This window comes from Cydia strobilella, chromosome Z (assembly GCF_947568885.1).
Source record: "Cydia strobilella chromosome Z, ilCydStro3.1, whole genome shotgun sequence".
Classification (NCBI taxonomy): Eukaryota; Metazoa; Arthropoda; class Insecta; order Lepidoptera; family Tortricidae; genus Cydia; species Cydia strobilella.
Window position 1 is genome coordinate 44,129,434 of NC_086068.1, and position 15,182 is coordinate 44,144,615.

General features: G+C 36.8%; 1 protein-coding gene across 1 annotated transcript in view; it reads right to left on the reverse strand.

Moving 5' to 3' along the window:
• Positions 1 to 11,003, reverse strand: part of LOC134754963 (E3 ubiquitin-protein ligase UBR5) — a 149,900-nt gene extending 138,897 nt beyond the window's left edge. The window contains exon 1 of the mRNA XM_063691457.1: positions 10,708 to 11,003. Within this exon, the coding sequence (XP_063547527.1) occupies positions 10,708 to 10,769 (62 nt within the window). The 5' untranslated portion in view covers positions 10,770 to 11,003. The remainder of the gene's footprint in view (positions 1 to 10,707) is intronic.
• Between the last annotated feature and the right edge of the window lie 4,179 nt (positions 11,004 to 15,182).

Sequence of the window (15,182 nt, forward strand, 5' to 3'; positions counted from 1 at the left end):
GCACATACCCTAAGCGTGGCCAAAAGAGCAGCACAAAAGTTAGGCTTTGCGTTACGCAATTCCCAACATCTGACATCGACGGCTGTTAGAGCCCTATATCCCGTTCGTATAAAAATACCGCAAATCGATGTACAGGTTAGCCGTTTGGCACACACATACTAGAGGCCAAAACAAAATTTTTGACCCGCAGTTCCTAAAAAAATTTCGCTGCGGGGGGGAGTGGTAAAACATTATTTTTTTTGTATTATTTATGTAAAAAAAAAAAAAAAAACCTTTTATGTGGTATCTGTAAGCATCACAATAGTTAATATCCTATATGTGGCCTAATACTACTGATAATTACATGTAGTATGTACCTGGCTTTATACTTTTGATTGTTGTATCTATGGTCATTTAGTTTTAGAGAGAGCTGTCAGATTTGGCGGCTGGCTGTGCGCGAGGTTATGTTCGATTTGATCTTTTTGTAATCTTGTAATTAATCCTGTATATCCATGTAATAAAAGAAATGTCAAAGCAAGCAGTGGTTTGTGTGCTAAACCCCTTTTACTGAGCATTAAATCTATGGATGATTTCATATCATACGTGGTATCATAATCATACGTACATCAAACCTTTTATGTGGTATCATACGAAAGGGCTTTTTGAGGCGATTCTAAAAATATATATACATCATTACATTTCGGGCATTTTTTTTAAATTAAAACAAAAAGAATTTTCGAAACATACCAAGTTTGGACTCCTCCAGACACGATATGGCTGATTTTTTTTTGTACAATATACCACAAATGATACGTGATATCCTCATGTCTAACTCCAAGAAAGCCATTTTGAAAATAATGTCATAAACAATTTTTTTTAAATTTTTCAATAAAAAAAATTAAAAAAAATTGTTAATGATATTATTTTCAAAATTGCTTTCTTGGGGTTCGATATCAAGATATTACGTATGATATATTGTACAAAAAAAATCAGTATGGTATATCGTAGCTGGAGGATACAACCTTGATATTTTGTGTCAATAACTAAACAAATTATACCAACTGATGAAAAGGCGCAGTTAAAGGGTTAAAGAGGTATTTCCCGTTGGATATATGGATATTACGTATCATTTTATGATTAATATGTACCGTATCTGCAGTATAGTTCCATAAGTCTCGTGAAATAGGTATTGAAATAGAACTGTGTCACTTTATAAAATTGAAAAATTAAAAAAAAATTGCTAATGCTATTATTTTCAAAATTACTTTCTTGGGGTTAGACATGAGGATATCACGTATCATTTGTGGTATACTGTACAAAAAAATCAGCCATATCGTGTCTGGAGGAGCCCAAACTTGGTATGTTTCGAAAAATCTTTTTGTTTTAATTTAAAAAAAATGCCCGAAATGTAATGATGTGATTTATTTTTAGAATCGCCTCAAAAAGCCCTTTCGTATGATACCACACTCGATAGGTTTTGGAATTATTATTTTTTCCATACAAAAAGTTCGGAGTGTTGTAGAATCAAATGCCACAGTCTAGAACCCGCACGAAGCTAAATATAGCCTAGTATTGGAGAAACTACAAACAAACCGGCCAAGTGCGAGTCGGACTCGCGTTCCAAGGGTTCCGTATATTACACAATTTAAACAATGTATTTTTTATGTGAAACGTGAGTGAAATGTCTATAAAAAACCCGTAGGGGTCGGATTTCTAATAGGTTTTCCTGTAATCTATAGGTAAAGATCTATTTTGTTTATTTTTTTCAAAATTTTAGATCCAGTAGTTTCGGAGATAAAGGGGGGAATGGTCATTTTTTGCCTATTTTCTTGAATAACTTCTAAATTGTTTATCCTAAAATTATAAAAATATATATTTGAGATTCTCACAATGAGCTCTTTCATTTGATATATAACACGTTAGGCCAAGCAATAAGAAGATATAGAGGGAAATGCAAGGAACACAATTTTTAACTTCGTAGCTTTGTTTGAACTAGTTAGGAGATGAACATATCAAAAGTCCACGGCCGTAACCCTGGTGCTGGGGGGAGGGGGGGTTTGAAGGTTCCATTTTTCGGTTTTTCGATTATATCTCGGAAACTATGCGTCTGAGGCTCTAAGCGACTTGGCCACCTATACAAAATGAAAAGAGATTTAATTTGTTACAAGTTTTATTTAGTCAAGTTTTTCGATATCTTGTATAGTTTTTGAGATATCCGCTCTTGGAGGTTTATTTAGGGCTCTCATTTTTATCTTGATTATCTACATCAGTAAAGCTGCTAGGCCGGGTTTGGTAACGTTTTCGTATAAATCGGGGGTGCTGAATTCATTTATGGTATCAACATCGACACCTTTCCGAAGTAAAAACATATAAACTTTAAACAAATAACTTTTTTTTTAACTCCTCTTCACGCTTAAACCGCTGAACCGATTTAGCTGAAATTTGGTAAATAGGTGTTTTAAGTAACGAGACAGGATATAATATAGTTTTCATCTCAAAAATCATACTTTGAAGGTGTGAAATTTGGTGTGAGGGGAATTCAGCTTCTTCGCCGAAATTGAATTCCTGAGGTTAATACTGTTTAAATTTAGGTTTGAAGTCATGTTTGGTATCATTATCAACTAAATCAAACATGTAGACCATCCCAAATATTATTTAAATAGGTTCAGCGGTTATTGATTCCCCATACAAATTTCCACCCCACTTTTCACACCCTTAAAAGATGATTTTGGTTATAAAAAACTATCCTATGTACTGTCGGCGGTTTAAGCGTAAAGAGGAGTTTTATAAAAAAACATTTTTTTAAATTTTGTTTTTTCGTTACGTTTACGTTATTTCTTCTGGGCATACTCGGGTACGAATCTCTGGAAGTAAGGCGATATCTAGCGGTGGTTAAGTTTGCATCATACACAACAAAATAGAGTGCACGGGGGGTCTGGTCGAAGAGGTGGTTTGGCTATACGCTCCCAACGCGCGGTCCCGCCTGCGCTCAGCGCTTCTAGTACAGCGGCCAGATGGCCTAAAACACCATTCGATGTGACTGTACAGTATACTACCGACAAGTGGTATCGTTGTGTTCGGTAGACTCTACTGAGTACGAAATAAGAACTTGTCACTTTCTAAGAGTGTGGGGGGGATAACTGTGACGTCACAGAATCGGCAGTACAAAGTTTTTAACTTTTTTCTTTTAAACATACCATGTGGGGTACCAAATGAAAGGGCCTTGTGAGTAGATTACAAATATATAACATAGCCTAACATTTTCACTAGTTGGTCTAACAAATTATTAGAAAATGATCAAAAATTTCACAATTCAGAGTTCTCTTTGAACTGCTCTAAATTGAATATGGCTGAATGGATTCGTCCAAATATTATACAATATGACTGAAACATCCTTTATATCATGTCTAAAATTAATTAACCAGATATATCCAAAAATAAGAAAAGTACATCAAGTTGAATAACACTATAATTTTCTGTTATACTATACCAAAATAGATACATACATATGGCCGCTGTACCATTCTCCTGGCCCGCCCGACCGCGCGCAAGCGCGCTGCAGCGGCACGCACCGCTCTCGACCGCACTCTCTGTGCTCAACTCCGTACTGAACGTAGACCCGCAATTTTGATCTGTCTCTACATGGTTTTGTTTGATTGAAAAATGTTCCCCTGAAAGGGTATAAGTGCTAAATCTAGACTCAACAAGTATTTTCTATAACAAGATGTATTTTTTCCGCAAAGATATCTAGGACTGTTTTGTGTAGAATTTAATAAGCTTTAATGTTGCCTTACACCATATTTACCATATAGAGAATGTAGATTTAGAGTAAAGGGGCCCACTGACTATCAGTCCGCCAGACGATATCGGCCTGTCAGTTGTTCGGAACTGTAAAATGTTTGTTCTAACTGACAGGTCGATATCGTCTGGCGGACTGACTCAGTGGGCCCCTTAAAACGCGAATTTCTCCAGGATGGTACACATTTTCCCCGATGGCTGTGATTCCTCAAGGTCCCCAAATGGACATGAACATGAAAAAGGGGCCTTTAATTTATATGTACAGTACACCAAATTTCAGGGCTGTTTTAGAGATTTCGCTGTTAGTCTTAATCTGATTGTGCTACAATATGTGCAAATTAACATATTAATTAGGGCAACTATAACGAAAAATAAAGTCCTAATGAAATTAAACAGACAGAGAAATTTAATAATTATATGAATGCATAATAAAGATATTTAATGTTGTTATCGAGCACCAAATTTCAACTGTCCACCTATTATGGTTCACGACTTTCATGAGTAATCATGAGATGCAGCATACCAACTAACTGAAAAAGTTGAGATAAAGTAAAGGCTTAAAACAAACTACCCTCAGAAGTTGTGAACTCTGCAAGTGTTAATCAATTTAAAAATAGACTAGACAAGTTATGCTAACTGTGCTAAGTGAACTATGATTTAGACGTACCAGCATCAGCTGCCTGTCTAAAATGAAATAATAATAAGCCCGCAGGGCAGCTTGTGGCGAGCTGTTGGGGAGTAACGACCCCACGTTCCCGAGTGCTCCCGAGAGTCGGTCAGGGTCTCCATCTCCGGCGTGTCTTCATCGGTCGGAGTGGACCCCAAGGGGACCTGCAGGACTCTCAGCTCTGGCTTGCCTTCATTGGCCGTCCATAGAGGAGTCGCTAGAGCTATATGCTCCAGGGGTGGAAGTGACAGATGCATAAGACGCGAGTTGCACACACCTCTCGACACCCCTGAGCCGCTCACACCGGTGTTGCTCCTGGTCGTCTTCACGACGGCAGTTTCAGGGGCCCATCTAGTCAGCGGCAAGTCACCACCTGCCTCGATAACGTGTGTTAGCATTGTTATGGCAGGTGTCCGGACTTCTTTACAATAGCCCAGTCTCATTGTCCACTCAAACTTCAATCCATAGACCGGTATACTGTTCACTTTTCTACAATAGTCCCAAATGTCCCAATGCCTGCGGCGACCGGTTCATGGGTGTCTATTGTTGCACCTGTGAACGGGTTCCAGCAAGCGTTCTACATGACATTAAAGCTCTCCAAGGGGCCTCTACGTGTTGGATCTATATCCCCACGCAAGCCTATCAAAAGATCGGGATTTATAGGCCCGTGAAATCCGAGGAGACACAAATAATAATAATAAATAATAAGATAATTATTTAAATATAATTAGAATAGCTAATGTAAAACAGCTAAAGTAAGTAAATAAGTCTTATAAAATTGGTGTTCCTTCAGAGCTTTACGAAAAATGTTTGTCAGCAGAGTGTTGGCCCGATAATGCTCGAGTCAAGGCTTGGTTATTTCGGAAGCCGCAGCAAATTCAGAAAGCGGGGTACCTACAAAGCGAGCGCCTAAATCTTTTTCCCTGAATATATATTACCAGAACGTGCGATGGCTGAAAACCAAGCTGCAATCGTGGCGAAATAATCTCATTGCTTCTGACGATCTGAACTTGGTGGCAGTTACAGAGTCTAATTTCGACGACTCTATATACGACGCAGAAGTGTGCGGCGCGGGTGCAGAGTGGAACATGCTTCGGAGGGACCGCAGTGGACGTGGAGGCGGCGGGGTCTTACTAATCGCACGTGCGCCCTTATGTCTAGAGAGGCTGACATCCTACGAAACTGCAAAGGGTGAAGACCTCTGGGCGAGATTCTCAGTCTCCTGACAGTATATTTATGTTTGTGTAGTATACATACCACCTGGATCTAATGATGAAGTGTATTTTCAATGGTTTGACACTGTGGAAAGAGTGTGTTTGATTCATGGCAGTACGAAGATTATGGTTCTAGGAGACTTAAATCTCTACAGCGCTAGTGCAAATGTAGAAAAGTATTTTCATTGCTTTATGTTTGTAATGTATCCCAGTACAATACAGTGACCAATGTAAATGGAAGAATAATGGATGTAGTGTTAGCGAGCCAGGAGTTGAGCGGAGCGGCGTGTGTGCGGTCCGCTAACTCGCATGAAGTGCTATCTAAAATCGACGGGCACCATCCGCCTATCATAATCCAAGCCCGTTATATGCTCGTATCAAGTAGGGTTATAATTAGGCCAGGAAATAAATGCCCAAAAAAAGGTATAGAGGGAAATGCAAGGAGCACAATTTTTAACTTCGTAGCTTTGTTTGGACTAGTTAGGAGATGAACATATCAAAAGTCCCCGGCCATAATCCTGGTGCTGGGGGGAGAGGGGGGTTTGAAGGTTCAATTTTTCGGTTTTTCGATTATATCTCGGAAACTATGCGTCTGAGCGACTTGGTCACTTATACAAAATGAAAAAAGATTTAATTTGTTACAAGTTTTATTCAGTCAAGTTTTTCGATATCTTGTATAGTTTTTGAGATATCCGCTCTTCAAGGTTTATTTAGGGCTCTCATTTTTAACTTGATTATCTGATTATTACATCGGTGAAGCTGCTAGCCCGGGATTGGGATCGTTTTCGTATAAATCGGGGGTGCTGAATTCATTTATGGTATCAACATTGACACCATTCCTAAGTAAAAACAAAATTAAAAAAAAAAAAAGTTTTTTTATAAAATTCCTCTTTACGCTTAAACCGCCGAACCGATTTCGTTGAAATTTGGTACAGAGATGGTTCGAGTCCCGGGACAGTACATAGGATAGTTTTTATAACCAAAATCATCTATTAAGGGTGTGAAAAGTGGGGTGAAAATTTGTATGGGGAATCAATAACCGCTGAACCTATTTAAATAATATTTGGGATGGTCTACATGTTTGATTTAGTTGATAATGATACCAAACATGACTTTAAACCTAAATTTAAACAGTATTAACCTCAGGAATTCAACTTCGGCGAAGAAGCTGAATTCCCTCACACCAAATTTCACACCTTCAAAGTATGATTTTTGAGATAAAAACTATATTATATCCTGTCTCGGGACTTAAAACACCTATTTACCAAATTTCAACTAAATCAGTTCAGCGGTTTAAGCGTGAAGAGGAGTTAAAAAAAAAAGTTGTATGTTTAAAGTTTATATGTTTTAACATCGGAAAGGTGTATTGTTGATACCATAAATGAATTCAGCACCCCCGATTTATACGAAAACGTTACCAAACCCGGCCTAGCAGCTTTACTGATGTAGATAATCAAGATAAAAATGAGAGCCCTAAATAAACCTTCAAGAGCGGATATCCCAAAAACTATACAAGATATCGAAAAACTTGACTGAATAAAACTTGTAACAAATAAAATCTCTTTTCATTTTGTATAAGTGGCAAAGTCGCTCAGACGCATAGTTTCCGAGATATAATAGAAACCCAAAAATGGAACCTTCAAACCCCGCTCTCCCCCCCAGCACCAGGGTTACGGCCGGGGACTTTTCATATGTTCATCTCCTAACTAGTCCAAATAAAGCTACAAAGTTAAAAATTGTGTTCCTTGCATTTCCCTCTATACCTTCTTATTGCTTGGCCTAAATGGAGCCATCCAACATAGGGGAACAAAACGACTGGAATTTCTCAAAGGGCGACTTTTACCAACTATATAGGGTATTTGACAACATTAAAAATATATAACGAATTGCTGTCATCCTGAAAGATAATAAACTAATAAAGTATATTAAATTATGTTTAGTTTTTGGAATATAAACGAAAGAAAATTTAATATTTTTTGAAATTTCATCAGGGACGTGAACGCTCTGTGATTGGTCAACGCTCGGATGACGTCACACGCGTGTAAACATTCTTGATTGCCTTGAGTGTTTTAGCAGTTTTGATTTGTATTTAGTTAATTTTAGTTATTGTTCCACAGTTTTCTGATATATTCCGATTTATCCGTATATATTCATTCACAATATTCATAAGAATCTCAAAATGGAGCCGAAATATGTGAAAGCTGATAGCGGCAACCTACCAGCATAGACGCATTAATGGTTGCACGGTTGCTCGTTTCTTTAAAGATAATCCGGATTACTATGCTGCGGAACTTAGAAATGTAAAAACAGCTGTGTGAGTATACGTAGAAATTGTTTATTTACGAACATTTCGATTTCGATGATACGAATACGACGACGATATATATATAGAATACGATGACGAGAATAGTATCTCCATACTGCACTTTAGTTTGAAAGAAAAAGTATGCTACCTACTATTGCTGCAAGAGCTATGTTATGAGGTTATGTAGTAATACATTAAATACCTAGATCTTGTTTCGTTAAATACAACAAAATCCGCAGCTTTAACTACCATATTCATTAAAATATTACTTACATCGAAGTGGTCTTCACACATAAAAACATTTGTATGCGCTAAAATGCTCTTTGGGTCTCTTCGCGCTAGTTTTAACCACATTTTTCTTTTTTTGGGATTCATTGGAACGGAAACAAACAATTTATCTGGATTTTTTATAGTCGTACTTGAACATTGCGGCACTATACACCATTTATATACCATTTTACAGTGAAATAATCAATTCAATGCACATAAACCATAAGATTTACTAAGGTCATTGACTGAGTTTACTCGCGTGTGACGTCACACGTGTCACGTGATTAGCCCCTTTGCAAAAACAGCGTTTAAGGCGCGTTCAAAATAAATAAACTTTAACATTGTTTTTTTATATTTAATACAGGAAATTTCACGGAAATATCAATGTAGTGTAATTATTAAGTCATAAACAATAAATTAAAACCATTTTCAAAAATTAGTCAAATAGCCTATTGCGAAATTAGGGATACAGATTGGGAGCAAATATACAGTATTGGACGTTCTGATGATGCTGTCCAGTTTTTAAATGACACACTGTATAACGCTTTCCACCGCTGCATTCCAAAGAAAATACGAAAGCAATCGCGTAGTCGTACCTATCCAGTCTTCTATACGAGAGCAATCATTCGTGACATAGAGCTAAAAGCCCATCTCCATCGACAATGGAAAAAGTCGGGAAATATTTTTTTTGAGCACTTTAGTCAGCTTCGTATAAAAATAAAAACCGGCCAAGTGCGAGTCGGACTCGCGCACGAAGGGTTCCGTACCATTACGCATAAAACGGCAAAAAAATCACGTTTGTTGTATGGGAGCCCCCCTTAAATATTTATTTTATTCTGTTTTTAGTATTTGTTGTTATAGCGGCAACAGAAATACATCATCTGTGAAAATTTCAACTGTCTAGCTATCACGGTTCATGAGATACAGCCTGGTGACAGACGGACAGCGGAGTCTTAGTAATAGGGTCCCGTTTTTACCCTTTGGGTGTGGAACCCTAAAAACTGACATTATTGAAGCACAAAATAATTATATGGAAAAAGTGCCTAATGCGACGAATGGCGCAAAATGAAGGAGGCCTACACCCAAAGGGTAGAAAAAGGCTAAAGAGAGAGAGAGATGCTAGAGCAAGTCCAAAAGTCGTATCTTAGGGCTATATACAAAGAAATACACACCTATTATCCGTATATGTACCCTACTCTGTTTCTGCAGGGACATCTAGGGTACGACTCGCTCCAGTTGCGGAGGTTGCTCTCTTTGGCGAAATTTACGATCGGTGTTATTAGAAACACAATAGATAGCGTAATCCTGGAAGGGATTATTTGTGCCTAACCAGTACATTCGCGCGCGGCGTCACCCGCTGCTGGCGGAGGGCATCGCGCGCGCGCACGCTTTGCTCAACTCCGTGCTTGAGGCACACCCGGAGTGTCATTTCTTTGCGAGTGCAATCGGACGACTAGTGATTGAGTGTAAGAGAGTAATAGAGCAAGAGATGCCTGTAAGTAGTATTATATAAGTATAATTAATATTGTCATGTAAATACTTTTGTACCCAATGTATAAGTATTACTGTCTCCCAATTTGTGCCGCTGTGGCTCTAGCTGTTAAGGTACAATTGTCAACTTAAATAATAATAACAAATTTCTGTGAATCAGTTTCACTAAGGGTTGAGTGGGAACTGCATGCAGTTCACATACAAGTTGCAACCTTTACAATAAATAATTAAATAATTAGATGGTCAAAATGCAATTTTTCCAGACCAATCCATATACAGTTGTTATTATTATACTAATAGTTGCAGTGTTTAATTAGTAGAATGGAAAATATTGACAGGTGCTAGTCTTCATGAATCTGATGACTTAACATAAATTATGATACTGCAGCCCTAAAATGACACTGAATCACAAGACATTAGCTAAGAAATTGTTGTTTCTTGGTATATCTGACCTAGGTATATTACTCAACATTTCTCAACTACCTACCCACTGTTAGACAAAAATGGTTTTCTTTGTACCTGTAATGATATTGACCGATGATAGCAGTTTTGTATGAACAAGTAGTTGTTTGATAAAAATAATATAATAATCATAATGTGCATCTAAATTATAACAGTTATTAGAAGAAGCAATTATTACGAATTTTGCAGGTAGGAGAGCTAATTATTGCTATTTATCATAGTGTCTAGTCATACAATGATGATTAGAGATTTAACGAATAACTTGATATATTCAATCCTCATTAGCTTATTACGCCATCATTTGTGAATAAATCGTGTAGTAAATCGACTAGATAAAACACTGCCATGGGACGGACATCTTAGTGCGACAATATTTACGAAAGCATGAAAACGTGGCCTTCGTTCATATTGCTATAATCCAAGCCATATTTCGGAAATATTAACATAAGCAGAAAATATCACAGTTCTTTAGATAATCATAATGGAGTCGTGTAAAAGCACTTATTCTAAAATATGCTTACCTGTCTATCAATTGATCCTCAGTGCCAGGCAAAGGATGGACCATAAAATGCATTGTAGACATTTCCAAAGGTCCTGTTCTGTGCTTATAATAGATTTTCTTGGTTAATCTTCAACATTTGTCGAAATTCCTTGAAATAACACGATACTGCCATACCCAAGAGAACACCGCCATCTAAAATACTTTAGCAGCCACCATTGTTCTCGTGGTTTCCTTCGTGATCGTTTCTCGTTGTCGTTCTCGACTCAAATACATGTGAGGCGGTGCGTGACGGAAAAAGAAAGAAAATATCAACATGGCAACTAAAGCGCAAGTACCTGTAGGTTGGCAATAGAATTTTAACAGCCTTTTAAGTCGTTTACATTCGCGTGCGAGCTACGAAACGCGAGTGTAAAGGCATAACACACCGTCGCACCGCACTGACCTTGGTCATTGTGTGACGCATCATAAGTAGGAGCGAGAAAGCGATATCTCTCTCTCGCTCGCGTCGCACAAGTAGGATTGTTCCTCAGAATAATGACTAAAGCAAGCAAGCAAGTCGGGCAAAAATAAAAGCTTGGTAAAAGATATCGTATTCACAACACGCTATCACTTTTTGTCTACGAGTGAGTGAGACAACAATCCGCAAGTTCTTTCGTTTTTTTCAGTATTGTCATAAGATGAACTGAGGAAAATGTCAAATGGTTCTATGTGGTTCTAATATAATCCAGCCAAATAAAATATATGTTCGTTATTTCACAGGTAGGTGTCAACTGTAACAACTTGACATAGTCGTATTATTTTAGTTGAAATATTTCGGGAATTTCAGCGGTCATCTTGGTTTATTTTAATTATATCGTTGCTATTCCTGAAAGATTGTTGGGAAACGTGCTGAGTTTTTATTTGTAATGGTTTGAAGTTCCCTTTGTGATAATGTCTTGTGTGATCGAGGGCTGTAAATCGCATACAGGAAGAAAAGAAAATACGCACGAACCGATAACCTTTAATCGGTGAGTTTAGTTCAATTTTGATGAAATTAACTTATAGGACCTGACCCTAAACATTGAAATCGATATGTTGTTCAAGTCTTTATAGATTTTTGCATATATTTTCGAACTTTTCTGCTAAGTATGAAAGGTTATATTTTTGGCATAGTGATGTATCGACCTTCAGATCAATAACCTATCGACATTTACAGCTTTCTTAGTTTGGCCCAGGACTGTCTAATTTTAATTGATGAGTACAGTCAAGGGCATACATATATATACATTCCCAGTCTCAAAAATATGTGTACGCTCAGACAATAAAATCGTGTTCACATATTTTTGAGCCATTTGTCTGGATCGATATTTTTGCCTTCGACTGTACCTATAGTTTTCTTTGTTCTTACTTATTGACAGATTGTGTTTGCCAGACTATAGTATAATACTAAAAACCGGTCAAGTGCGGGTCGGACGCACGCACCAAGGGTTCCGTACTTTTTAGTATTTGTTGTTATAGTGGCAACAGAAATACATCATCTGTGAAAATTTCAACTAGCTATCACGGTTCATGACATACAGCCTGGTTGACAGACAGACGGACAGCGAAGTATTAGTAATAGGGTCCCGTTTTTACCCTTTGGATACGGAACCCTAATAAAAAAGAAATTAATGATCATTGATGAATGTTCCTTTTATTAATATTGTTGGTTTACCTATCTCACAAAACTCAACTTTTTATTTCAGATTTCCAAAGGACGAGGAATAGGGGATATTACTGCAATGTTCTGCCACCAGAGTGCAGCACTAGCTTTTTTAGTGCACCGTGGAGTCACTTATTCATACTGTACCTTTAACAGGTTTTTGACAAGTTTTCAGGGGACCTACCGGAAAACTCGAATCCGAAATTTTCCTCTTTATCGCTCGAATACGCAAGAGTGACAGAGATGTTAGATAACGAAAGTTCGATTTTCTTGTTTCGCGATAGACCCTCAGATTGTGGTAGTGGCGCCACCTACGCCGAGTTTCGCGTAATATTCGTTATTATTAAATAAAAAAATATATTACACGAACGTTTTTTTTTTTCATTTCCTATTTGGTACATGACTAGAAACTATACTTAGTCTTTTAGCATTAGAAAAAACGGTAAACCATTTCTACGTGTCTTTTTATTGACAAGTTTTTTTATAAATATAGCAATATTTTACTTATGAAAGCAAAAGTAAGTAAATGATCGTATATTATATTTGATGTGACTTATTTTCGAAGTGTTTTTCGATAAAACGACACGTTAAGATCGCTCGCCTTCTTTCTAATGATAAAAAACGAGAGGTATAGTTAGACGGTTCTGAGTGGTAGACTGCAAATGAGATAAAAGCTATATTAGGTACATGCATTAATCCACATATCAGGCGGCTCTTTGATTCCAAGGATTGCATAATTTTTATACTTTTTAATGATTTTTAGAATATGAAAATTATAAAAAGAATAAAAGTTATGCAATTCTTGTATTCAACGAGCCGCCTGCTACAGATTTTTTGAAATTGCCGCGTTTTTTCAGGTTCAACTTTCATTAGCCAGACTATTATCAATTTGCCAATTTCGTGATTATTCTTTTACACGGCACATAAACTTATGCATAATCTATCGATATAAAAAGTCGACACAGTCTGAGGACAAAACTAAAATCTGGGCCAGCACCCACACATTTGCAAATACTACACACCGTTATAATGTATATGTGCACAACGAGCAACAGGGATAACCGAATACAGTTAACACAACTGTGCAAGCGAGACCCCTATATTTCACGTATTGCTTGAGGTGCAATAGAAATAAACTTATAACATACAGATGTGTAGGCGAGACTAGTGAGTATTATATTCTTTGGGCGAAACTTACATACTTCTTACATTGTCGTCTTAAAGTGACATTATTTAGATTTTTAAAATTATCTCGATTTGATATTATCTATCTTAGTCCGTCTCACTCACGCAAATATATGAGCGAGCGAGTTGCACTGAGATTAATATCGAATCATTGAGTATCACATTTTAAAGCATGAAATTGACCCTCGTTTTATACTTCTGAAACCCTGGTCAAGTATTCGCCATGTTAAACTAACGTATCGCCGCAAAAAAACCAGTATAAAGATATGATCTCTGTTTACGCATAGGCAGTAGGGATCTCGAGGTTTCACTTGAAATGGTTATGCCGAAAAGACACGCTTGGAAAAAGATTATGCAATTGCTTTATTCGTACTCCTGGTACTTATATTCCAATCGTTCACCGAGCGCACGACTCAAGCGAACCAATGTAAAAGTGTGAACCCTGTTTATTCATAGTTACAACAGATATACGGATTCACTTATATTAGCCAAGTTGTAAGTCATGGGAATAAACGCCTTTAACTTTAGTCTTTAAGTAACGTCAGGAAACAAATAAATATGAATTTGAAATAAATAGGCACTTCATTTATTTTATGGAAAACTTTTATTTTTTGGGAACACACGTAACAAAATAAAAGGTTTTATATTAATACTGAAATGATCCGGTTTGCTTATTACAGCATTTTATTTTAACCAAATGATTATCCCCTCGAACGCCTGTGTCAAAAATTTGCTACCGAATTAATAACCTTGAAATTGTTAATTAAAGTTCAAATTGTCTGTGACGTATACGGGACAAGGCATTCGAAGGGTTAATAGGATTAGGCGTTACTTAGCGGAAATATTGTATATTAATTAAAACATAATTACTTTGCTAATCCGCGAAATCATAACGTGCTAGTCATTAGTGTTAACCCGTTATAAGTACTAAAAAATAAATAAAACAAACCACCACGTAAAGTACGAAACTCGACACGTGTTTCGCCTCTCTACGAGGCGAGGCATCTTCAGGAGATGCTGGCGATGTTGAAAGTCTGGTGTCCATTCTAAAAAGGGCATTCCGTTGCCAGGGATGAACAGGCTTTAATTGGTTTCATTATTTGCATTTAGCGTAAAACCTCATTAAGGCTTAGCTGTTTTTTTTTTAAATTAGAAATTAGGTAAGTGCACATAGTAGAAGTAGTCACCAACCTGTCCCACTGTGGTCCTAACTCGAGAAAAGTGGGACATTGCTTATTTCGCTACATAAAAAATCGATAGGAAATTTTATTCAAAAATAATAATTAGGTATTCTTTGCAATTTAAGAACAATGCGTATAAGCGGTAAAAAAAAAGAAAACTATAATTTATGTAAAAAAATATATTAATAATAATGCTATCCAGGCACAATTTTATTTCTGTAAACAAGCTGCGGCAGCGGAAATTCCTAGCAATTGATTTTTGTATATTTTAATAGTGTTTTCTAAATAGAGAAAAGTGAGATATTGCTCATGTCGCTACAAAATAAAATATATATATATAGGTATATATATATATATATATATATATATATGAGAACAAGTTTTCAAATAAAATATATAACTTAAAAAATAACTAATCAAAACTTTATTATAAATGGTGATCTCATT